General features: G+C 53.0%; 3 protein-coding genes across 3 annotated transcripts in view; 2 read left to right on the forward strand and 1 right to left on the reverse strand.

Annotated features, from left to right (window-relative positions):
• gcn1 (GCN1 activator of EIF2AK4) overlaps positions 1 to 11,053 on the forward strand; it is a 22,628-nt gene extending 11,575 nt beyond the window's left edge. The window contains exons 29-58 of the mRNA XM_035522203.1: positions 43 to 167; positions 490 to 679; positions 921 to 991; positions 1,073 to 1,238; positions 1,333 to 1,527; positions 1,680 to 1,926; positions 2,023 to 2,144; positions 2,496 to 2,610; positions 2,687 to 2,866; positions 2,962 to 3,182; positions 3,266 to 3,334; positions 3,477 to 3,615; positions 3,888 to 4,084; positions 4,238 to 4,380; positions 4,483 to 4,600; positions 4,716 to 4,931; positions 5,225 to 5,389; positions 5,506 to 5,667; positions 5,750 to 5,842; positions 5,954 to 6,097; positions 6,204 to 6,473; positions 6,602 to 6,715; positions 6,806 to 7,036; positions 7,860 to 8,053; positions 8,149 to 8,263; positions 8,962 to 9,058; positions 9,213 to 9,361; positions 9,465 to 9,575; positions 9,699 to 9,920; positions 10,341 to 11,053. Coding sequence (XP_035378096.1) covers positions 43 to 167; positions 490 to 679; positions 921 to 991; positions 1,073 to 1,238; positions 1,333 to 1,527; positions 1,680 to 1,926; positions 2,023 to 2,144; positions 2,496 to 2,610; positions 2,687 to 2,866; positions 2,962 to 3,182; positions 3,266 to 3,334; positions 3,477 to 3,615; positions 3,888 to 4,084; positions 4,238 to 4,380; positions 4,483 to 4,600; positions 4,716 to 4,931; positions 5,225 to 5,389; positions 5,506 to 5,667; positions 5,750 to 5,842; positions 5,954 to 6,097; positions 6,204 to 6,473; positions 6,602 to 6,715; positions 6,806 to 7,036; positions 7,860 to 8,053; positions 8,149 to 8,263; positions 8,962 to 9,058; positions 9,213 to 9,361; positions 9,465 to 9,575; positions 9,699 to 9,920; positions 10,341 to 10,466 — 4,707 coding nt within the window. The 3' untranslated portion in view covers positions 10,467 to 11,053. The remainder of the gene's footprint in view (positions 1 to 42; positions 168 to 489; positions 680 to 920; positions 992 to 1,072; positions 1,239 to 1,332; positions 1,528 to 1,679; positions 1,927 to 2,022; positions 2,145 to 2,495; positions 2,611 to 2,686; positions 2,867 to 2,961; positions 3,183 to 3,265; positions 3,335 to 3,476; positions 3,616 to 3,887; positions 4,085 to 4,237; positions 4,381 to 4,482; positions 4,601 to 4,715; positions 4,932 to 5,224; positions 5,390 to 5,505; positions 5,668 to 5,749; positions 5,843 to 5,953; positions 6,098 to 6,203; positions 6,474 to 6,601; positions 6,716 to 6,805; positions 7,037 to 7,859; positions 8,054 to 8,148; positions 8,264 to 8,961; positions 9,059 to 9,212; positions 9,362 to 9,464; positions 9,576 to 9,698; positions 9,921 to 10,340) is intronic.
• Positions 11,054 to 13,439: 2,386 nt separating this feature from the next.
• Positions 13,440 to 19,001, forward strand: rab35b (RAB35, member RAS oncogene family b). The gene is made up of 6 exons (XM_027032874.2): positions 13,440 to 13,750; positions 15,533 to 15,583; positions 15,811 to 15,934; positions 17,457 to 17,581; positions 17,849 to 17,973; positions 18,181 to 19,001. The coding sequence occupies exons 1-6, from the start codon at positions 13,699 to 13,701 to the stop codon at positions 18,298 to 18,300; spliced, it is 597 nt and encodes a 198-aa protein (XP_026888675.1). The 5' UTR covers positions 13,440 to 13,698; the 3' UTR covers positions 18,301 to 19,001.
• Positions 19,002 to 20,560: 1,559 nt separating this feature from the next.
• bicdl1 (BICD family like cargo adaptor 1) overlaps positions 20,561 to 22,500 on the reverse strand; it is a 25,276-nt gene continuing 23,336 nt past the window's right edge. The window contains exon 13 of the mRNA XM_035522205.1: positions 20,561 to 22,500. This exon is cut by the window's right edge and continues 420 nt beyond it. The gene's annotated coding sequence lies outside the window, so the exon portion shown is untranslated.

The raw sequence follows: 22,500 nt of genomic DNA on the forward strand, positions 1-22,500 counted from the left end.
CTCATCAGGCTTTTAACGTGTGAACTGTGTGTGCGCGCGCAGGGCCTGCTGGAAATGGAGCTGGCCCTGCCCACAGACAGCTGCGAACCGGCAGGCCTCAACGTGCTGCGTAGACTGTGGGTCGCCAAGTTCGACGTGCAGGAGGAGGGCCGAGTGCTGGCCGGCAGGTGAGCCACACACACCTGGAGCCTCCCTGGTGTGTGTGTGTGTGTGTGTGTGTGTGTGTGTGTGTGTGTGTGTGTGTGTGTGTGTGTGTGTGTGTGTGTGTGTGTGTGTGTGTGTGTGTGTGTGTGTGTGTGTGTGTGTCCGTCCACATGGTGCTAGGACGACACCTGTGGTGATGGACCGTCGGAGGTCAGGGCGCGTTTAAAGCCCGTCAGACCTGGTTCGAGACCCAGGGGGTGTTTTTTTTGGGGGGGTGCGTGTGGTGGATTGCACGTGCGTGTGTTTCTCACTGTGTGTGTGTGTGTCACACCCCCCCCCCCCCAGGCTGTGGCAAGCTCTGTGTCTGGAGCTGGTCCCCGAGCTGTGTGTGCTGCTCATCGGAGACGTGACGCACCACGAGGAGTCAGTGCGGGCGGCGGTGGCAGAGGCTCTGGCCAGCGCGGTGGGCCGGTACCCCCAGCAGTCCCCCGACGTCCTGGCCCGCCTCACCGAGCTCTACCAGCAGAAGCTCTACGTGAGTGTCTGTCTCTCTCTCTCTTTCTCTCTCCCGTTCCCCAGCGTTAACGACTTCAGTTCAGCGGGCTGTCCGGGCCCGTGGTTGAATTTCTTTGTGGGAACACCACACCACGTCCTGATGGGGTCGTTCAGGTCGGACGCCCCCGCGCGTTAAAGAGTGCGCATCCTGACCTCTGTACACTGATCACTCTCGTGATGAGCGTGTAAACGTGCCATTTCCCATGCGTTCTGAACCCCAGCGCCCGCCGCCAGTCCTGGATGCCCTGGGTCGAGTCATCTCTGAAGCGCCGCCCGACCAGTGGGAAGCCAGGTAGAGCCCTTACCACACACACACACACACACACACACCAGGCAGAGGTCTGAGGCCGGCGCCTTCTCTGCCTGTGCACAGGTGTGGCATCGCGCTGGCCCTGAGCAAGCTGGCCGAGTACCTGGACGAGAGCCAGGTCACGCCCGTCTTCCTGTTCTTCGTGCCGGACGCGCTGAACGACCGGCACGAGGACGTGCGGCGCGCCATGCTGGATGCTGCGCTCTCCGTCCTCAACGCCCATGGCAAGGTACCACCCGCACACGCTAGGGCTCGAGTTGTTGTTGTTGTTGTTGTTGTTGTTGTTGTTGTGGTTGTGCGAGCGCTCCCCTGTGCTCTGGCAGGACAACGTGAACTCCCTGCTGCCCGTGTTCGAGGAGTTCTTGAGGAGTGCTCCCCAGGACGCCAGCTACGACTCGGTGCGCCAGAGCGTGGTCATCCTCATGGGCTCGCTCGCCAAGCACCTGGACAAGAGCGACCCCAAGGTCAAGCCCATCGTAGCCAAGCTCATCACGGCGCTGTCCACCCCGTCCCAGCAGGTAGGACCCGGGACGCAGGACTCGCTCGCCGACACCTGCCAGTCGGAGTCCGTTCCGGGAGTCGACGGTTTTTACTGCGTGTCCCGGCACTTTTACCCGTACTGCATGTTGAAAACACTGGCTCGCCTGTTTTCCTACACACCCCACCCAAGGTCCAGGAGTCCGTGGCGGGCTGCCTGCCCCCGCTGGTGCCAGCCATAAAGGAGGACGCGGGCGACATGGTGCGCAAGCTGCTACAGCTGCTCCTGGACAGCGATAAGTACGCCGAGCGCAAGGGCGCCGCCTACGGCCTGGCCGGCCTGGTCAAAGGTCTGGGCATCCTGTCACTGAAGCAACAGGACATCATGACCACACTGACCGACGCCATCCAGGACAAGAAGAACTCCCGCCGCCGAGAGGGTGAGCACCGTGCGGCGGTGCGGGGGGGGGGCGAAGGGCCGCGGAGGGTGCGGAGCCGGCTGATGGTGTGGGCGTGGTCTGCTTTGGGTCCCACAGGTGCGCTGTTCGCCTTCGAGATGCTGTGCAACATGCTGGGGAAGCTGTTCGAGCCGTACGTGGTCCACGTGCTGCCCCACCTGCTGCTCTGCTTCGGGGACGGGAACCAGTACGTGCGGGAGGTGCGTTTCCGTGGCGACGCACACGCGCAGTGCCTGTCTGTTAGATCGATATGGCAACAAATTGATGGGCTATTTTTCTCTTGATTTGAATGATGAGACATGTGCGCGCGCTCCCTCTCTCTCTCGCGCTCCCTCTCTCTCTCTGTCTCTCTCTGTCTCTCTCTCTCTCTCTCTCTCGCTCCCTCTCTCTCTCTCGCTCCCTCTCTCTCTCGCGCTCCCTCTCTCTCTCGCGCTCCCTCTCTCTCTCTGTCTCTCTCTGTCTCTGTCTCTCTCTCTCTCTCTCTCTCTCGCTCTCTCTCTCTCTCTCTCTCTCTCTCTCTCTCTCTCTCTCTCTCTCTCTCTCTCTCTCAGGCAGCAGATGACTGCGCCAAGGCCGTCATGCGGAACCTCAGTGCCCACGGCGTGAAGCTGGTGCTGCCATCTCTCCTCGTGGCTCTGGAGGAAGAGTCCTGGAGGACCAAAGCAGGTCTGTAACGCATACCCCCCCGATTTCCCACACACACACTCCCCGCCCCTCGCGTGACGCCTCCCCCCGCCCGCAGGCTCCGTGGAGCTGCTGGGAGCCATGGCCTTCTGTGCACCCAAGCAGCTGTCTTCCTGCCTGCCCAGCATCGTGCCCAAGCTCACCGAGGTGCTCACCGACTCGCATGTGAAGGTGCAGCGGGCCGGCCAGCAAGCACTGCGCCAGATCGGCTCCGTCATCCGCAACCCCGAGATCCAAGGTGAGGAAGCTGCCCCGTGCACCCCCCCACCCCCGCTTCCCGGTCCGGCCCCCGGTTAACGCCTCTCTCTCTCACACACACACACACACACACAGCCATCACCCCGGTCCTCCTGGACGCGCTGACGGACCCGTCGCACCGAACGCAGCACTGTCTGCAGACGCTGCTGGACACCAAGTTCGTGCACTTCATCGACGCGCCGTCGCTGGCCCTCATCATGCCCATCGTGCAGCGCGCCTTCCAGGACCGCTCCACCGACACGCGCAAGATGGCCGCCCAGATCATCGGCAACATGTACTCGCTCACCGACCAGAAGGTGCGTCCTGCCGAGCTCGGCGACGCCGGCCCCATCCGGCAGCCGCGGCGCGACGATGCTTGACGCCGTGTCTTTTTGCGCAGGACCTGTCCCCGTACCTGCCCAGCGTGATCCCAGGACTCAAAGCATCCCTGCTGGACCCGGTACCCGAGGTGAGGCACCCCCCCCGTCCTTCGCTGTACGAGTGTCTCGGTTGCCATGGCGACGGGAGCGGCGTAAACCCGCGCCGCTGCAATGCCAGGAACGTTTTGGCGAGAGATCTTTTTGTGCGTGTGTCGCCACGGCGACGTGCAGGTGCGAACGGTGTCAGCCAAGGCCCTGGGCGCCATGGTGAAGGGTATGGGTGAGTCCTGCTTCGACGACCTGCTGCCCTGGCTCATGGACACCCTGGCGTCCGAGCAGAGCTCCGTGGACCGCTCCGGCGCAGCCCAGGGTGAGTGGCGGGGCGGCTCTCCTTGGCCTTAGCGCGATTCTTATTTCCTTTCATTTGCATTGTTCTGCGTGTGTTTTTGTTCGTTGTTTTGTTTTGGGTTTTTTTGGTTTTTTTTGTCCTGATATCATTCAAGCCATCATCTCCTGGATTTAAAGTATGATTAAGGTGCTTTAAAAAAAATTACATTCAGAAATAAATGTCTCTAAAGGTATGTGGATGTTCTTTGATGTCGCAGCCTCACGCAAGCATGCGTGCGTGCTCCTCTCTCTTAGGTCTGGCTGAGGTCATGGCTGGGCTGGGTGTGGAGAAGCTGGACAAGCTGATGCCCGACGTGGTGCAGACGGCCAGCAAGGTGGACATCGCCTCCCACGTCCGCGACGGCTACATCATGATGTTCATCTACCTGCCCCTGACCTTCGGAGAGAAGTTCACCCCCTACGTGGGGCCCATCATCCCCTGTATCCTCAAGGTAGGGACCCCTGCCAGGGTCTGCTCCAGCCCACTGTGTGGTTAAGGTTAAAAATGCTCCAAAATGGATCAAAATGTCGACTACTACGTTCTTTTGTTTTTTTTCCTCTCTCTCTCTGTGTCCGTCCGTCCGTCCGTCCGTCCGTCCGTCCAGGCCCTGGCCGACGAGAATGAGTACGTGCGGGACACAGCCCTGAGGGCGGGCCAGCGCATCATCAGCATGTACGCGGAGACGGCCATCGCCCTACTGCTTCCCGAGCTGGAGCAAGGCTTGTTCCACGACCTGTGGAGGATCAGGTGGGCCGCGGAATCCCAGACCCCCCAAACCCCCCCGGTCCTTCGTTGTCCAAGTGTCTCAGTTGGCATGGTGATGGGAGCAGCGTAAATCTGTGCCCCCAGGTTCAGTTCGGTGCAGTTGCTAGGAGACCTGCTCTTCCACATCTCCGGCGTTTCGGGCAAGATGACAACGGAGACCGCGTCCGAGGACGACAACTTCGGCACGGCACAATCCAACAAGGTAGCGACCCGGGACCGCCCCTCCGAGGCCCCCGTTTAAACTCTACAGCCCAGCCCCTCCCGTGACCTTTGACACGAGCCGGGCGGCGGGTCCGCCTGTGTGCCGTTTTCCGCAGGCCATCATCGGGGCGCTGGGGGCGGAGCGGAGGAACCGCGTGCTCTCGGGCCTCTACATGGGCCGCTCGGACACGCAGCTGGTCGTACGGCAGGCCTCGCTGCACGTGTGGAAGATTGTGGTGTCCAACACGCCGCGCACCCTGCGGGAGATCCTGCCCACGCTCTTCACCCTGCTGCTGGGATTCCTGGCGTCCACCTGCCCAGACAAAAGAACGGTGCGCCCGTGTTGGCTCGCGCGCACACATGCGTCCTGAGCATACACACAAATATTAGTCCTGCCAAGTCTCCGCTGATGCGTCAGGATAACCGAACACCAAACTCACACTGAACTGATAATACATGTGGAACGAGACCACAGGGAACGGCCTTCCCCCTGCATTGTAGCGTCTGGGTGGGAGTGTTGCGTAATGTAGTATTTGCTCACCGGCGCAACGGTACTTGCCCTCGAGGCGCTGCTCCTGATTGGCCAGCCTCAGTGACCCCTGCGCTTCACTCTGTCCGTGCCCAGATTGCGGCGCGCACTCTGGGGGACCTGGTGAGGAAGCTGGGTGAGAAGATCCTTCCAGAGATCATCCCCATCCTGGAGGACGGCCTGCGCTCGGAGAAGAGTGACGAGAGGCAGGGCGTGTGCATCGGCCTCAGCGAGATCATGAAATCCACCAGCAAGGACGCCGTATGTCCCGCCTCCAGCGGATTTCCTCGCAGTTTTAGGGTCCCTTTTGTGTATTTTTGTTTTTTTCTTTTTTTTCCCCCTCTCCTCAAGCTGTGTGTGTGTGTGTGTGCCCACAGGTGCTGGTGTTCTCCGAGTCTCTGGTGCCCACGGTGCGCAAAGCTCTATGTGACCCCCTGGAGGAGGTGCGCGAGGCCGCCGCGAAGACCTTCGAGCAGCTCCACGCCACCATCGGGCACCAGGCGCTGGACGACATCCTTCCGGCCCTGCTCAGACAGCTGGTGAGGCCGCCGCCCAGACCGCAGCCTCGTAAGACCCCCGCTCGACCTCTGACCTCACCCACTGCCGCTGTGTTGCTCACAGGAGGACGAGGAGACGGCCGAGTTCGCGCTGGACGGTCTGAAGCAGGTTATGGCTGTGAAGAGCCGATCAGTGCTGCCGTACTTAGTGCCTAAGGTCAGCGCTCTCTCCCTCTCTCTCTCTCTCTCTCTCTCACACCTCCCCCCCTCTCTCTCTCTCACACCTCCCCCACTCTCTCTCTCTCACACCTCCCCCACTCTGTTGCAGCTGACGGCTCCTCCGGCGAACACGCGGGTGCTGGCCTTCCTGTCGTCGGTGACGGGCGATGCCCTGACGCGCCACCTGGGGGTCATCCTCCCCGCGCTGCTCTTGGCTCTCAAAGACAAGCTGGGCACAGAGGAGGGGCCGCAGGTACTGACACCGCGTCCCGCGAGGCGCTTGGGTTACAGGTCGGGGACTGCTTCAGGACTCCCAGAAGCTTGCTAACGGGCCCCGCCCGGTCATGTCCTCCGCCCAGGAGCTGAGCAGCTGCCAGACGGTGATCCTGTCCGTGGAGGACGAGGCGGGCCAGCGCATCATCATCGAGGACCTGCTGGAGGCCACGCGCGGCGCCGACGCAGGCCTGCGGGAGGCATCGGTCACCATCCTCAACGCCTACTTCTCCCGCACGCGCCTGGACTACAGCGCGCACACGCGCGCCCTCCTGTCCGGCCTCGTGCGCCTGCTGAACGACCCCAGTGCCGAGGTGCTCACCCAGAGCTGGGACACCATCAACTCCATCACCAAGGTACGGCGCCTCAGGTCCACTGTCAGTCTGCGGGGTCTTGGGGAAGGGGTTTATTTGTTTTGTTTTTTTTTTTGTTTTTTGTCGTCCTCATCGTGGTCGGGGCTTTATCCGACGATCTGTCCCTGCAGAAGCTGGACGCTGCCAGCCAGCTGGCCCTGATCGATGACCTGCACAGAGACATCCGCTCGGCCGCCACCGAGGTCAAGGGCGATCACCTTCCCGGCTTCTGTCTGCCCAAGAAGGTGAGTGTCGCGGGCCCTGCATGTCACGGTGATGTCCCCGACCGAGACGTGTTTGCCCTCTGGGTGACCTAACCCCCCTCCCACTCACAGGGCGTGACGTGCATCCTGCCCGTCCTGAGGGAGGGGCTCTTGACGGGAAGTCCGGAACAGAAGGAGGAGGCGGCGCGGGCGCTGGGCGCCGTCATCAGGCTGACCTCAGCCGAGGCGCTCCGACCCTCCGTGGTCAACATCACGGGGCCGCTTATCCGCATCCTGGGAGACCGCTTCACGTGGACCGTGAAGACGGCCCTGCTGGAAACACTCACCCTGCTGCTGCGCAAGGTTCCCTCTCTCTCTCTCTCTATCACTTGTTTCATTTGTACGGTGTTATTGACATGGCTTTGATAGAATTTGGCCAAAGCAGTCCAACCGTAAAGTGACATGTAAAGAGAATGAGGGAAAAACCTTTAAACACATTTAATATTTCACAACAAAAAAAAATAAACATTAAAAACAACTTATATAAACAAAATCCAACCACCATCTACAACACACACCCACACTGCGCATCTATATAAAGGTGCATGAAAAGGAAACGCTCTTAAATCTCCTTCCTGAAACGCACTTCCCCGCTGTGGGCACACACTTCGCCTTCCTCTCTCAGAATAACAGCCGCACCACCACAGCTCAAGAAAAGACCCAGTGCATCTTTCATTTTCGGCAGGTTTTTTAAAGAACGCATCTCTCATTACTTTGTTTTGGGCTAGAGATGAAAAATGCATTTCATCTTCAAGTTCCATCAAGCGGCGCTGTCGGCACGCGCTTTCCCTCCCTCTTAGTGTCCGTGTTTGCCTCATTCCACTTCCAGGTTGTGGACCCTTGTTCCATATTCTGTTGGAGTTTCCCTTCCGTGTGTGTGTTTAATTGGATGGCGTGATATAAGGATTTTGGCTGGTTTACGTCATTTAGACCAGCGTCTGATTTAGGTTTCTAGAGGAGGGCCCAGAGCACAGGATGTCGGTCTCGGTTTTTCCCCCACTTCCTCTGCACCGTGACTACTATGCCCAGACGTTTGGCTCACGGCCGTGATGGAGGTTTAAGCGGGGGATGTTTGTGACGCTCGCGCGCACACACACACACACACACACACCCTCTCCCTGCACAGGTGGGCATCGTCCTGAAGCCCTTCCTGCCCCAGCTGCAGACCACCTTCCTGAAGGCGCTGCAGGACTCGAGCCGTGGCGTGCGGCTGCGTGCGGCCGAGGCGCTGGGCCAGCTGGTTGCCATCCACACCAAGGTGGACCCCCTCTTCGCCGAGCAGCTCTCGGCCATCCGCAACGCCGACGACTCGGGCGTCAGGTGGGCCTTCTCTCCAACCACACCACACCCCGCCCTCGTAAGAATGGCCGTCGGAAACGCACGGCGTAGTTTTGACATCCTGCCCTCTGTCGCAGGGAGACTATGCTGCAGGCCTTGCGCTTCGTTATTCAAGGTGCAGGGGCAAAGGTCGACGCTGGTATCAGGAAGAACATCACCACCACGCTGCTAGGCATGCTGGGACACGACGAGGTACGACAGTCGCTCGCTTTCCAAAGGTGTTCACGGTGGTTCTTGGGGGAACAAGCTGAAGCCTCGTTATCGTAGTCTCCTCCCACAGGCCTGTCGTGTGCCGTTATGCGAAATGTGATTCATTAATATTCGCGCATGAATGTTTTGTTTCAAAAACCTGATCCTTCGTCGCGACTGCGTACAGCCGGAATAACGTCGGCTGGACAGGCTGAGGGTTCCAGATGTGTTGCATGTTAACAGTGGCCAGTGTGCAAAAGCAGTGAAAACCCCATCACTCAGACTCATGAACACTTCCATGAAAAACCCCACCAGCCAATCGGAGTCATGGACACTTCCATGAAAAACCCCACCAGCCAATCGGAGTCATGGACACTTCCATGAAAAACCCCACCAGCCAATCGGAGTCATGGACACTTCCATGAGCTCCTGCAGAGAAGCAGAGTGAGGTCTCCTTACAGCACACGAGAACCATGTCCCCAAACCTTTATCTAACACAGCGTTGTTGCTCACGTGTGGGTGTCTTTGTGCAGAGAGGTCCTACATGCCATGTGGAATTCCCCTCTTGTGTTGTAAGGTGCTAGGAATCCTTCAGAGGGTGGTTATGTACAGAAGGACATTTCAGTTTCTCTGAAAAACAAAAGTGCGTTATCTTCAATTGTGGTCAACTTGCTCAGGATGTCCTGTGTGTGTGTGTGTAGGACGCCACACGGATGGCTTCTGCTGGGTGTGTTGGTGTGCTTTGTGCCTTCCTGTCTGAAGAGGAGCTGAAGTCTGTCCTACAGCAGCATGTCCTCGGTGAGCATGCAAACAACATTCAGCCTCTAAAACACACCTGGACTGAAGAAACCAGCATGAAAACAGGCAGGAAATAAAACAAACGATAACCGACCAGTCGACTCAGTGTTCGGATGTGTAGTGGCTTATGGCGTGCGGAACCCCTCCCCCACAGCGGACGTGTCGGGCGTGGACTGGATGGTGCGCCATGGTCGCAGCTTGGCCCTCGCCATAGCAGTGAAGTCCGCCCCGGAGCAGATGGCCTCCCCCGAGTACAGCGCCACCGTGCTGGAGGCCATCTTGTCCAGCGCCACGGCAGACAGGGTAAAGCCCCGCCCCCTTTCCCTCACCCCAACCCATGCCGGATGGCGTTTCATGCGTGTGTGTTCTTCCTTCCTCGTCCACCTGTGCCACATGGATGGTACAGATTCCCATAGCATGCAGTGGTATCAGAGCGATGGGATACCTCATGAGGCACCAGCTGAGGTCAGGCGGAGGTGGCGCTGTGTCGCCGCGCGTCAGCGCTCAGTTCGTCAAGGTAAGCCTGAGGACGAACCCGCTGTTCTCATCGATCGGTAACAGCCGTATGCGCTACGGCGAACGTCTGACTGATCTGCGTGACGACCTTTCACCTCTGCTGCTCCTCCCCTCCTCCCTCCAGTGTCTGCAGAACCAGTCGAGCGATATCCGCCTGGTGGCGGAGCGCGTGCTGTGGTGGGTGTTCCGGGACGCAGACACCCCCGCCCTTGAGCCCGGCCTGGCCAAGCCCCTCGTCAAAGCCCTGCTGGACAACACCAAAGACAAGAACACCAGCGTCCGTGCCCAGAGCGAGCACACCCTGGTCAGCACGCTCCGCCTGAGGCAGGGCGACACGGACATGCAGGTCAGGACGCGCTCCCCCGTGCATGCACCCCGCAAGAGTAGCTCATGGTATCACTGGTTATGTGATCTCTACAAGTGCCGTCATGTAAGACTTTAAAGGCTCTGTAAGCATTTTGTTTTGCCTGCCCTTACATCCTGATAGCTATCGCTAAAATAGCTGCTCTGAAAGAAAAATTATCTGTGACCATCATGAGCTCTGTGATAACGAACTGAAAATTTAAACACGGCCCAGCTGTGTCCTGCTTGTCTGTTGCATGTACATAAAGGGTAGGGTAAGCGTGCATGTGTTTGGAAGGAGAAGCTTTGGAGAAGGGTTTGGGTGGAGAGCGTGGACATGTCCAACCAGTGGGACGTCACTTGCCGCAGCTTTAAATCCAGTGGATTGACGCTTTTTTTTTTTTTTTTCCCCTCCATGTTTCAGAACATCAGTGCCATTCTAGATCTGGCCAGCAACGAGTTGCTGTCTGAGTGTTACCGCCGGTCACTGAAAAAGATCTCGGGCCTGCCGGATTCCAACGAAGAAATCGACGACACCATCCTCACGTGATCTGCGCGTTGGGCCCGTGCCAGGGCGGCCGCGCAGTATCTAGCGTTCTCAAAGAACAGCCTGTCGGGTACAAACACATTTGCCTGCGTCTGCCGTCTATAGAGATGGAATAACACACACACACACACACACACACACACACACACACACACACGCACGTCTGCAGCCTAGCTTACTACGACCGCGTTGCTTACCAAAATCACCGTTCACCCCTGCACATTTGGCATCTGAAGTTAAAAATGTTCATTTCGCCTGTGACATTAATCATGTTTTGAGTTTTCCAAATATACAAATGGCAACTGTTGCAAAGAAAACAAAAAATCGGGGTTTGTGCCAATTTTTGTTTGGTTGTAACGCCATTCTTCTCCCATTTTTGATTTGGCTCGAGGAAGACGGGGTTATCCGGCTCCTGCCTCATACTGTCCTGTTTTCCACAGTGCGTGTGTCCGTAGAGAACAGGGGAGGGGGAAACTAAAGGATGACACCGATTTTTTAAATCGGCTGCGTCCGTTGATATCGGTTGTATAAATAAAGTAAGAAAATTAAAAAAAAAAACGATTTAATAAACTGATTTGAAGAAGTCTTAACCTGTTGTCGTAAAAGGCTGCTCGTGTTGTAACTGTTGCTTCGTGTCTGCCACTTCTGCCTGTTGGTGGTAGTGTTGTGTGGTGTTTGTGAAGGGTTTCAGAATGCCCAGAGTGAACTCGATGTGCAAGCGTAGTGATGCCAAAATAATGGAGTGCGGCCTGTATGTATATACAAGTGCACTTTATAGTAATTATAATAATAAGAGCAATAATGCACAGTGCAGCTACAAGTGCACTTGCAACCTGCAACATTTAACAAATAGTACAACTATAACACAGTAGAGCGATAACAGAGCAATGCGACACCAAAACTGAGCGCTATAGCAACAACACAACCACGTACAGCAGCACACACAGTAGGACATGGGTCATGAGTCAAGATAAGTGGGGTGTACTCCTGAATACTGACGTGTGTCCTGCAGTTAAGATGTACGCCTTACGAAAGACCCAGGCACCAGAGCAGTGTGAGCCACACATTCAGTGTAGGTAAAGGACACGCACCTGGCTGAACAGCCATGGGGCAACACTGTGCGCGGCGGCTAGCGAGGAAGAACCAGGCCGCGGAGTTCGTCGTCGAGGCTGAATGCGGTGATTGTAGTGACCAGCTTCGGGAGTGCTGAGAGCAGAGGATTGGGTGTTCCCTTGTCCAGGTAAGTCATCGCTCTACAGCTGGATGCGCTTGTGTTTATCCAAGGGATGAGTGCCATGACAAACAGCTGTTTAAGGACTCTACGGTGTTGGAGGTCAATTCCACAGGACAGCAGTCAATCGGGTGTGACGGTGGCCTTATTTTGCACAGGGACGATCGTTGTTGGTGGGGCAATTTTGCCGGTGTCACTGCATGTTAAAAACACCAGGCCCTCTAGTCCGGGAGCATTACATGCCTTCACTGTCTTCAGAGAGTTTCTCCCAGCTGGTGAGGGAGAGGAACTCTGCTTTCCTCTGTGTTTTTGGTGTTAAAGCAAGCATGAAAAATGCTGAGCTCATCAGCCGCAGGTTCCGCTCGATGCTGCATCGTGTCGGCATTGTCCGTCACATGTCACAAATTCCTGAAGTAGTTTTCAACCCACAGCTTACAATTATTTTGAGCAGGCGAAACGGGTTTCAAGAATGGTTTTTACACAGGGTCAGACACTTATGGATTTTTCTAATGTAACCTGTAATACAGGGGAGGGGCATGGCTGTGTTTAGGGGAGGTAGGTAACAGTTCATTTCTGAGGGCGCAAACAATCAAATTTCAAATGTATTTATATAACGCTTTTTACAGCATTGTCAGCAACCAGTTTTACAAATATTTAAGTCCAGTCTCCCAGTAACCAAGCCAAAGGAGACAGTGGCAAAAACTTCTTAAGAGCATCAGAATAAAAACCTTGAGAGGAACCATGCATCAACGAGGGAGCCCATCCTTTTCTGGTTGCCATCAGACACCAGCGAACAGATACGTGTCTGTCCTACATTTCTAGAAATCCTAGTCTGTGTTTGATGAGTGTAGGTTTGTTTAAAATTCATCTGGTACAAGAATGCCTGCGCAGGGTGATGGAGAAGTGGAGGGTTGGTGGGGAGAGCCACAACATGACAGCAGGAGTGAGAAATGCAGAGAGAGACCATCGATGGGTATCTACGAAAACTGAAGCTGGGACTCTCTAGTGTGCAAAGATGAGCTCTGGCAGATCCAGCTAGCACAGCTAAAGGCGTAGAACCAGAAGGAACATCAGCACTTCGCCGCTCTCAAGTCAACAAACCTGAGAGAACAACCGGAGGTGTAGTGACACCATCAGAACATCCCAGTATGCCATAACTCTCCATGACCATGGACCCCCAGAACTGCACCTGCACCTAAAATTAGAGGTTTTAATAACATTTTCCTGGGAGCCCATGCTTGGTGTCTAATCTAATACCTGCGAGTCGCTCTGGATGTGAGCTGTAAATGCGTTAATACAAGAGTAGGTAGAGTGACGCGCTCTGCCCTCTAGCGTTGTGTTGCGGTATGTGTTTTTGAACCATTAGAAAAACAATATTGTGAAGCCAAGTGAGGAAACACTCAATATTCCGATTTCCTTTAGATGGTAGTTCCTTGACCAGTTTGACGTACTTATTCTCTGCATACCGGTATAAATATGAGTCGCAAATGTTTGGAAAAACACCAGTAAAACAAACGCAGATTCGGGGAACTATACGTGCCAAGTCCAAATTTCCCGATACAGCATACAACAGCATGTACTCGGTCTTAATCGGTTCCCGGCAAAGGCTACAAGCCACTGTAAACGAGCAGACGCGAACTGCTGCTTTTTTAAACACCACTTAACTCCGTATGAAACGAACGCCTCAAATGTCCGCTATCGCTTACAAGCGCAGTTACGCGCCTGCGCAGTGCGGGGCAGGGCAGGGCGCTGCTGGCGTCGCTACCGGCGAGACGGAAGCGGAGTTTCCGGCTGTGCAGTACCGTACCGAAAGAGCGAGAGAGAAAGAGAGAGAGAGAGAGAGAGAGAGAGAGAGAGAGAGGGGGGACCGCTGACACCGCGAAAAGGCCGAGGATAACCTGGGCACCGCACGACGATTGCCGCTTCTTCCCGGCGGGACGTGTGTCATCTTACGGACGGAGAGGAAGAGCACAGGCGCGGGGCCGCAGCCACCCACCCGCCGGCATGGCCCGGGACTACGACTACCTCTTCAAGCTGCTGATCATCGGAGACAGCGGTGAGCACGATGAGTGCTGGGAGTACTGGGAGTGCGGGGACCAGAAGGGCTGCACGACTGAGGATCGTGTATCGTTGCCCTGAAGTCCGGGACGCTCTCCTGGGTTTTGGCCTCGCCGACCAGTCATTGCAGGAACAGTGCTGATTTGATACTGGGTTGATACTGGGTTGATACTGGGTTGGGCATGCCAACCAGCCAGGCCGGATATGTGTTCGCTGTAGTCCACTATCAAAAGCGCACTTACGCAGTCGTTTACAACCACTATAAGTGCCGTGAGTGTGAAACTGGGATTGTTTAGTCCTGGAGCCGTGGCTAAACTGGTGTAGATATTACCAGAGCTACGAAACCAGTGTCTGAAATCATCATCATCATCATCATCATCATCATCATCATCATCAACAACAACAAATGAGCTGGTTAGCTATGCTAGGATAGACAGCTAGCTAACGCTACAGACGTCTTTCCTCTTCAGTGAAATATTCTCTGTGAAACCCGAATCGTGTTTTGTTGCTTGCTTGCTTGTTTGTTTGTTTGTAAAACCTACGGCTGCTTCCAGTCTGGGGACGCAAAAAGCCCAACTTTTATTTGTTATAGTTTTCCGATTTGAGGCGGCTGGTGTCGGTACAGTTGGCCCCTGTAGGTTGGCTCATATGGGCTGAGAGACTCGGACTTCGGCTCCGTGTTGTCGGCACACCTTTAAATTTGCACACACGGGTTGCATCTGCTGATTACCACCTTCAGAATGTGGCATCGAGCAAGCTGGTCATCTCTGTTTTTGTCACGAATTGCCACAGCAATTAAACATTTGGTTTTTGTGGTCGGACGCCCATGCGTCTTGTCTTTGGCTGCAAATTGCTCTGAAGTCTGACTAAGCGTGGTTAACACAAAGTGTTCGTGGGTTAGGCGTTAAGTTGACGGTGTCCTGGGGCACCGGAGTCCCTGTGTCCTCTACCGCCAGATGTGGGCCAGATGCGGCCACTGTAACCCCGCTGTTTGGGCTTTGGATGAGATCCAGACTAATGAAGGCCATGGTTTTGTGGAACAGGAGCAGGAGTTGCCCCAGTGGGGACTCATTTCATAATTGAATGCCATTTGGAGTCTCGGTTCATTACCACCTGTCACGATTTGCTTGATCTCGGCCGTGGCCGTAGTCTGTGCTCAGTATCACTCGAACGTGCTGTGTTCCAGCAGACGGGCGCGTCGCGCTGCAGGTTCAGACAAACACGTTTCTCCACATCAGTCACCTCAAGCCTTTTCCTTTAGAGATAATGCACACTTTCGTAGCAACCCTTGAGGTTGCTGCAGAGTTATCTTAAGACAGGAATTCCCGGAATGTGTCTCTAGCATGATACGACCGTGGTACGAGGTTTATCTCGAGGTGGCCCGAGGGTTCTGATTCTACCATTCTACCCACTTGGTACCCGTTCTGTATGTGTGTTGATCCGAACACGGTCTGAAGAAACTTCTGCCGGCTAGTATTTGGTCTCCCCCAGAGGCGCTTGGCAGACTCTTTGGCTTACCGGTGTGTCCTGATGTCTCTCCCAAATCACTTTACGTGTCCCACCCCGAGGAGGACAGTAGCAGTAATGGACAGCAACTTTTGGTTCTAAGGAGAAAACCCTCAGAAGTGTATCGGAGCAAGTTGCTGACTTTCAGATATGGGCAAATAGATGTAAAAATAAAACCGAATGTGAAAGTAGAATGCCGGGGTGGATATCTTGCCTTTCTGTAGATAATCTAGACAGTCACATGAAATGTCTCGTCTTGTCTCATCTCGCCCAGGTGTGGGGAAGAGCAGTCTTCTTCTCCGCTTTGCTGACAACACTTTTTCAGGTAAGCAACAGAACCTCACTCTGTGTGTGTGTCTTTGATTCAGAGCGATTGTAGATCAGACTGCATCATCTCACATCAAATTAGCAATAGATTCAAATGGGGATTGCTTCTGTGCACGCATGCGCGCGTACGTTAAATTGCGCGTTTGCTTATTCTGATGGTTTTCAACACAATGAGTGTAAAACACGCATTCTGTCTGCCTAATACGAGTGAATGTTGCATTGCAGGTAGTTATATTACCACAATAGGAGTCGACTTCAAGATCCGAACAGTAGAGCTCAACGGAGAGAAGGTGAAACTCCAGATCTGGGATACAGCGGGGCAGGAACGCTTCCGGACCATCACATCCACGTGAGTAACGACACCACACTCTGGGATTGTAGCTGATGCGCTGATGTCAGCAGTCGGCTGTATCTGTAGGTCGTAGAGACTCGGTCTCCTGCCTTTTCACTGCTTTAGTTGTACCCAAACGGTATTTAAAACCTAAATTCTAAGACATTTTGGGAAGTGGTAGCTCACAGGTTAAGGTACTCGACTTGTAATCGGAAGGTTGCCAGTTCAAGCCCCACTGCTGCCACGTTGCCACTGTTGGTCCCCTGAGCGAGACACTTAACCTTCAATTGCTCAAGTTGTACTCAGTCATAAATGTAAGTCGCTTTGGATAAAAGCATCAGCTAAATACCATAAATGTAAATGAGACGTTGAACTGTTTCTCTTTGTAAACCCGCAAACCCACAACAATTCTTCCTTTATGGCCTCCCCCCCCCCCCCCTTCCTTTCCTTTTGACAAAGTAATGAGATCTATGGGATGTTTGGGGACTGTGCGTGGTTCATCTGCTCTCCTGGAAGGGCAGCTGTCGACGTGTCGGCGGCGTATGATGCGTTTCCTGTCAGAACTGTCAAACCGCCACCTGGAACTGAACCCAGCCGGCTGAAACCGTGTTAGATCAGTTATCAGGTTGTTGAGCGAGATTAGTCTCGGTCTCGTTGACTCATGAAAGAAGTAGGTCAGCTTATATCCTAAGTATTCACATTTATGTTAACAGTGAACTGATTTAACAGAATTATTTCACTGGCTGGCAATAAGGGCTTTGCATGCCACTAACGTCCCTGACGAGCTAAAAGAACAGAGGAACTGTCATTAGTCTCAGGGAGCAGGGGAGAAACATCAGCGATGGTATTCTGCATGTCAAATACTAGCTCTGGGAAGGCCCGAACTCTGAGCAAAGCGGGCACTAATCGAGATGTAACGCTTTCCTGCATTGGGGGCATTGTCTCTTGCTCCGGGCCTTTGCTGTGGCTTGGCGGGTTACGGACCGGCCCCACCCACGCGAAGCCGCGTGTCGGGTGTCCCGACGCCATCTGAAGGTCAGTATGGTTGTGGAGAGACCCAGTGGCATTCACTGCACACTGGTCTGGCTTGGGACTGTGCACTTCAGTGCGAGGCCATTTGGTTCTGTCGGAATACAAAGGGCCAAAGTCCTTTTCAAAGTAAGTTCTCACATTAGCCTTAGGGGGTGGACTACGCAGTAACACTAGATAAAGAAAGATAAAGAGGGAGGGTGCAGTTCTTTACTTTCTGTCATAACTGTGACAATCTGTGGAGCGGCTCAGCCGATGACCGTTCTGGTACCCACAAAACAGGCCAGTCAAAGAGCTCTTTGTGTGTGTCCGTGGGGGTGTTTTCAAGCCTGATGCTATGCCTCTGTTTACTGTTAGGACTGAAGTAGTAGGGAACATCTCTGACCTCCTGTGCGCCACCTGGTGGACATTGTGAAAATAGCTAGATGCTCATCTCCACCATGACCCTAGGCATATATTCTCTTCCTTTGTGTGTGTCTCTCTCTCTCTCTCTCTCTCTCTCTCGCTCCAGATATTACCGAGGGACCCATGGGGTCATTGTAGTGTATGATGTCACCAGTGCAGAATCTTTTGTCAATGTTAAACGATGGCTACATGAAATTAATCAGAATTGCGATGACGTTTGTCGAATATTAGGTGAGTTCATCTACTCTCTTCGTGATGCCATGTGTCTCAAATATTTGGTGAGTTCTCTCCATGCCATGAACCACGCACTAAAAGCAAATATTTAAGAACAGTCCCAAACCAGAACCATAAGTAGGAATTTAACAAATGATTTACTATGCTTATTTAAAACCTTGTTTTGCCTACCTTAGCATGCAAAAAATGCTCTCAGCCAATCAAAGCGTAATCCGACGCCACGTTTGATGCAATTTCTCAACTCCTGTGTTCTCGCCTTTTCAGTGGGCAATAAGAACGACGATCCGAACTCGAAGGTGGTGGAGACGAACGACGCACAGAAGTTTGCCGAGCAGATGGGCATCCGCCTGTTCGAGACGAGCGCTAAGGAGAACATAAACGTGGAGGAGGTGAGCACTCCCAACCCGGGAAAAACCCGGCAGAGGAGCGGCGCGGGGGAACGCGCCAGAGCGAGGCCGGCACGGACCGGGCACGGTGTGTGAGGTGCTTTAAGTGTTGTGGAGCGGTGCGTTGGACTTACGTGTGTGTGTGTGTGTGTGTGTGTGTGTGTGTGTGTGTGTGTGTGTGTGTGTGTGTGTGTGTGTGTGTGTGTGTAGATGTTTAACTGCATCACAGAGTTGGTGCTGCGGGTGAAGAAGGAGTCCGTGGCCAAGCAGCAGCAGCATGACGTGGTCAAGCTGGGCAAGAGCAGCAAGCGGAAGAAAAAGTGCTGCTAGAGGGGGAGGCCCCGCCCGCCCACCCACCCACACACACGCCGCTGTCGCCTCGATTAACACCTCAGGATATGGATGGAGAGAGAGAGAGAGATAGACGAAGCGAGTCCCTTTTGGACAAATACAAATCACAGACATTTTAAAAATAAATGTACAGATTTTATTAGAATTAAGGAGTTTTATATGGAGTTCAGCCGAAGTGGTCTTTAAAGACCTTCCTTCGTTGTCTAAGGAGCTGCAGGCTGACATGCTCCCCACGGTGTGCAGGGTTGGCTGTGCAGTAAGAGTTGCTCTTACAGCAACCTCTGTCCTCTCTTGCTCTCCATGTCTGCATTTCGGAGTGTATGTTGATTTGTCGTCGTCGCCTTCCGCAATCTGATGACACCCCCCCCACACACACACACAGAGACGCCAAGAACTCGTGAAGGGATTGTTCATTTTGGGGGGAACTTAAGTAAACTAAACGGTGACGTCTGTGACCTTGATCCACGGATCCGTCGACTGGCATCGGGGACGACAATGATCCTTTCCACCCTTCACTTCTTCCTAAGCGTCTCCTCTTCAGGTCCCAGTCGTTCCGACCTCGGAGCGCATCGGGTCAGGGGCGCCTCCTGCCCAGTGCTATCGCTGCGCACCGTCTCGCAAACGGTGACACTGCAGTGGTCTTAAAGGGGAGCACCAGGGTAGGAATGGCGCCCTCCTTTAAGTTTATATATATATATATATATATATATATATATATATATATATATATATAAAAATCTCAGGACTGCCGAATTGGACTCGCGGGAGCCGTATGCAGAGCGCGCACCTTCCCCTCCGGAACCGTAAGCTTCCGCGTCATCCGCCCGCGTTCTCACTTCTCGACGCTGACTCACGCTCGTTATTCAGCTCGAGCGCTCTGTTCCCGTTCCTGCGGTCAGCGCGAGCCCTCGTGAGTCCGGTTTCCCCCAGCCGCGCGTGCAAAGCCGAGCGGAACGAAAAGGCTTCTCGCGGCCGCGAAAGTGGCTGGGCAGATGGCTCGGGTAGCCTCAGCGAGGAACTGCGCAGCCGCAGCGCGGGGTCTGGGGGAGCGGCTCCTGCGTTTGGCTTTTTTATGTCTTGGTCAGATGGCACGTCGCCTGCCTCCCGCCCCGAGCCCCTCCACTTCAGCTAAATTAAATCCTTACGTCTCTGCGAGCTGAAGGTCCGACGCTTCGCCGCGCTAATGGGAGGTGAAATTCGACGAGCACATAAACGCAGTGGCGCTGTAACACGTTTGTTATGTTTGGCCACGCAGTGACCCAACTTCAACCAAGTAAAGGAGTCATTGGTAACAAGTCGATCTGACTGTTATTCACGGTGTATATGTATATATAAATATATTTGTATGATGTATTTAATATATTATATACATATTTGCACAAATCCATGAGAATGGGCGCGTTTGTGCTATGGTTGAAACACATTTTCAGCTGTGGTGATGCTGTACACTGGAGTAAAGATTTGTATTGTAAATTTCTCCCGCTTAAGAACTGAACTGATAATAAATATTTTAAATGGATTAACATTTGACACAAATGCTGTTGTCTTCGGTCTATTATTCGCCTATATGACCACGAAACAATAGTGCAACGTTAGTCTCCTCTTTTCGTTTTGAACGATACGTCTCGTCAAGAGTTGCGGCCTCTGACGTTAAGAGGCGCTTCCGTTTTGTTTAGTTTTTTTTATTTCGTTTTGTTTCGTTTTATGTCGTTTTTTTCCATCACTTCCACACGAAACTGGTTTTCTACGACCAGTCATACCAAACCTCACACAGAAGTGGCATGCTATAGCCTGCTTAATATTTTTTCGTGGTTTATTTGAAAAGTTATTTTTGATGATATAAAACACTTTAGCTATAATTTATACGTAGAAATACTTTTTACAGTCTGTAAATGAAAAGGTAGAAAATGTGGCCTGTTCGCAATGCGACACACATTCGTCGGAACCGGCAGTTCAGGACACGTTCCCGCGCTGTCGGCATTTGAACGACTGAATTTGTGTTCCCTTCTCAATGTCGGGTCATCTCGTTTGTAATGTGGTAAGTCCACTCAGCAGGTTTTGTCTTGTCAGGTTTGTCCTCAGAGTCTGCCGTGGTATTCAAGCACTTCGCTGTCCTCTCGGGCCTGGGAGAAAGCGGACGACGCCCGTGTGAAAAGGGTTTGAGCTCGGAAATGGCAAATCGGGGGTGTGAAGTGTGCATTTTCGGTGTCTGCTGTGAAATACTGTATTTACTGAGAAATACTGAGAAAATGTTTATTCTGCAAAGAGCATTCAGGACACAGACAAGAAATACTTTGGAAAATGGCATTTAAATGACAAAATAAAAGACAGTACCGAGTCAGAAATGCACTTACACAACCGTGTGTGGTCGGATGTAAGAGTAAAAAGAAGGAGAACGGGACAGGATTTGTTTACACAGAACAGAGAAGCTGTCCGGCTAGCGTGGAGGAGTGCGTACTCCGGCTACGGTCTGGCTCGCTTCTCTGGAAGCCTGAAAATGGGATATTAGGATTTTCTCCCCCATATCTGACAAGCGACACATACTAAAGACGGAGAGCCACTGTGGAAAATGGACAGTTACCAATACGTTTAGCTAATCATAGCTGTCTTGGCCAAAATCGGATTAGTTCAGTGCCCACTGACAAGAATGTCACGCATATGTTGGCATGATGAGATTGTCTGCTGATCTGTCATCATTTGGACTCTGGACCCGGACAATGAAGTAGACTTCACCCCACTCCATCAGCACATTTTGGAGTCCCCAGGGCCTCAGCCTGTAAACTGGTACTCACAAGTCAGACTCACCCACAGAACGCACACATACTTAAGAGGTTGCGCTAGAAAAAAGGGAAGATTTTTATCATTCAAAAGTTATACATTTACAAATATATCAATTTGGGATTTATTCCAAACTTATTCGTTTACTCTGCAAGTATAAAAAGTCACTCTTTGGGTTTGTCCAAACCATCAGTCGCTTCAGTGAAAAGGAGAAGACGTCTGCATAGCTTTGCTCAAAGTGGGCCCGACTTCGCAGAACTGCACAGCCAAAAAAAAAGTCACAATTCTACTTCTCAGATTTGTGTGTGTGTGTGTGTGTGTGGTGGTGGGGGGGGGGGGGGGTGTTAGCTATCCAATGGAAGCTCACAACCCAGGCGTACCTTGGCCCTTTTCTCTTATAGGCTGGACTGTGGTGTCCCCTCACATGGGTTCATGGGTAAGGGCTTTGGCAACAGACCCTTTGTATCAGTTCAGTTTCAGCACAATTGCTTGAGCTTGGCCATTTAGTGACAGACACCTGACAACCCACCCAAAAAGGCATTTGTCTCTCACGGCCTTGAGGGAAACGAGCCCTAGTTTAAAACTTTCTTGTAGTGTACATAAACACACAGCCTAGAATCTTTGTCCGCACAGATTGTAGTCTTGTGAAATAGCACTGCAGATGACTTTCACCTTTACTAGTCTCATAGGTTCGTTTACATCACTCAAGGTGGCACGTGAGCCCTGAAATTAAGATTAAGACACTTTATTAATCCCAAAATTAGAGAAACTGCATTTTAAATAGTAATTAAATACTTTAATTAACAGGAAAAAAACATGAGCATGTTATCTAACTTTAATAATAAATTTCTTTAGTTCCTCCAATAATCTATATTTATATGTGGTAAACTGGTATTCCTCTTAGAAATAACTACATTTATCACAGACTAATCAACTTTCTATTTTTTCCTAATTATTACGTCCTTTCATGTTTGCTAGTAAACAACCGGCTCAGAAATTAAGGCCTCAGTGTCCCTGAGCATGTGAACAAACCTAAACGGTGGGCTCCATTTTGGCTCTTCCCAGAGGACACTCTGAAGTCCAGAGGCACCTGAAGCTAATTCACAATCTACAACCCGTAGTCTGTCTTCAGATGTCCAGCCAGACCCCTCCCCCACCCTACTGCGTGGCTCAAGTGTGAACGAATTAGGAGCCAAATTTCCTGCCTCCACTGAACCTCTGGCAGGAGGGAGGAGGGGAGCATGTCTGAGGCACTAGGAAGGGAGGCTGGCCTCTACTGTGGGTCAGTTTGGTAACCCTGTACACGTGGCCCTGAAGTGATGCTCAAAACTGTCTCAGTTGTGTCAGCCAAGGACCCCTCGGAACTTCCACCGACTCTCTTCACGCCTCAACAAGAATGAT

Source organism: Electrophorus electricus, chromosome 23 (genome assembly GCF_013358815.1).
Source record: "Electrophorus electricus isolate fEleEle1 chromosome 23, fEleEle1.pri, whole genome shotgun sequence".
NCBI lineage: Eukaryota > Metazoa > Chordata > Actinopteri > Gymnotiformes > Gymnotidae > Electrophorus > Electrophorus electricus.

Bases quoted from the DNA above. Each gene is read 5' to 3' on its own strand.
- rab35b (XM_027032874.2), top strand. From the start codon at position 13,699: ATGGCCCGGGACTACGACTACCTCTTCAAGCTGCTGATCATCGGAGAC. The intron at 15,935-17,456 runs GTGAGTAACGAC...CTCTCGCTCCAG, and splicing joins TTCCGGACCATCACATCCAC to ATATTACCGAGGGACCCATG. The intron at 17,582-17,848 runs GTGAGTTCATCT...TCGCCTTTTCAG, and splicing joins TGACGTTTGTCGAATATTAG to TGGGCAATAAGAACGACGAT.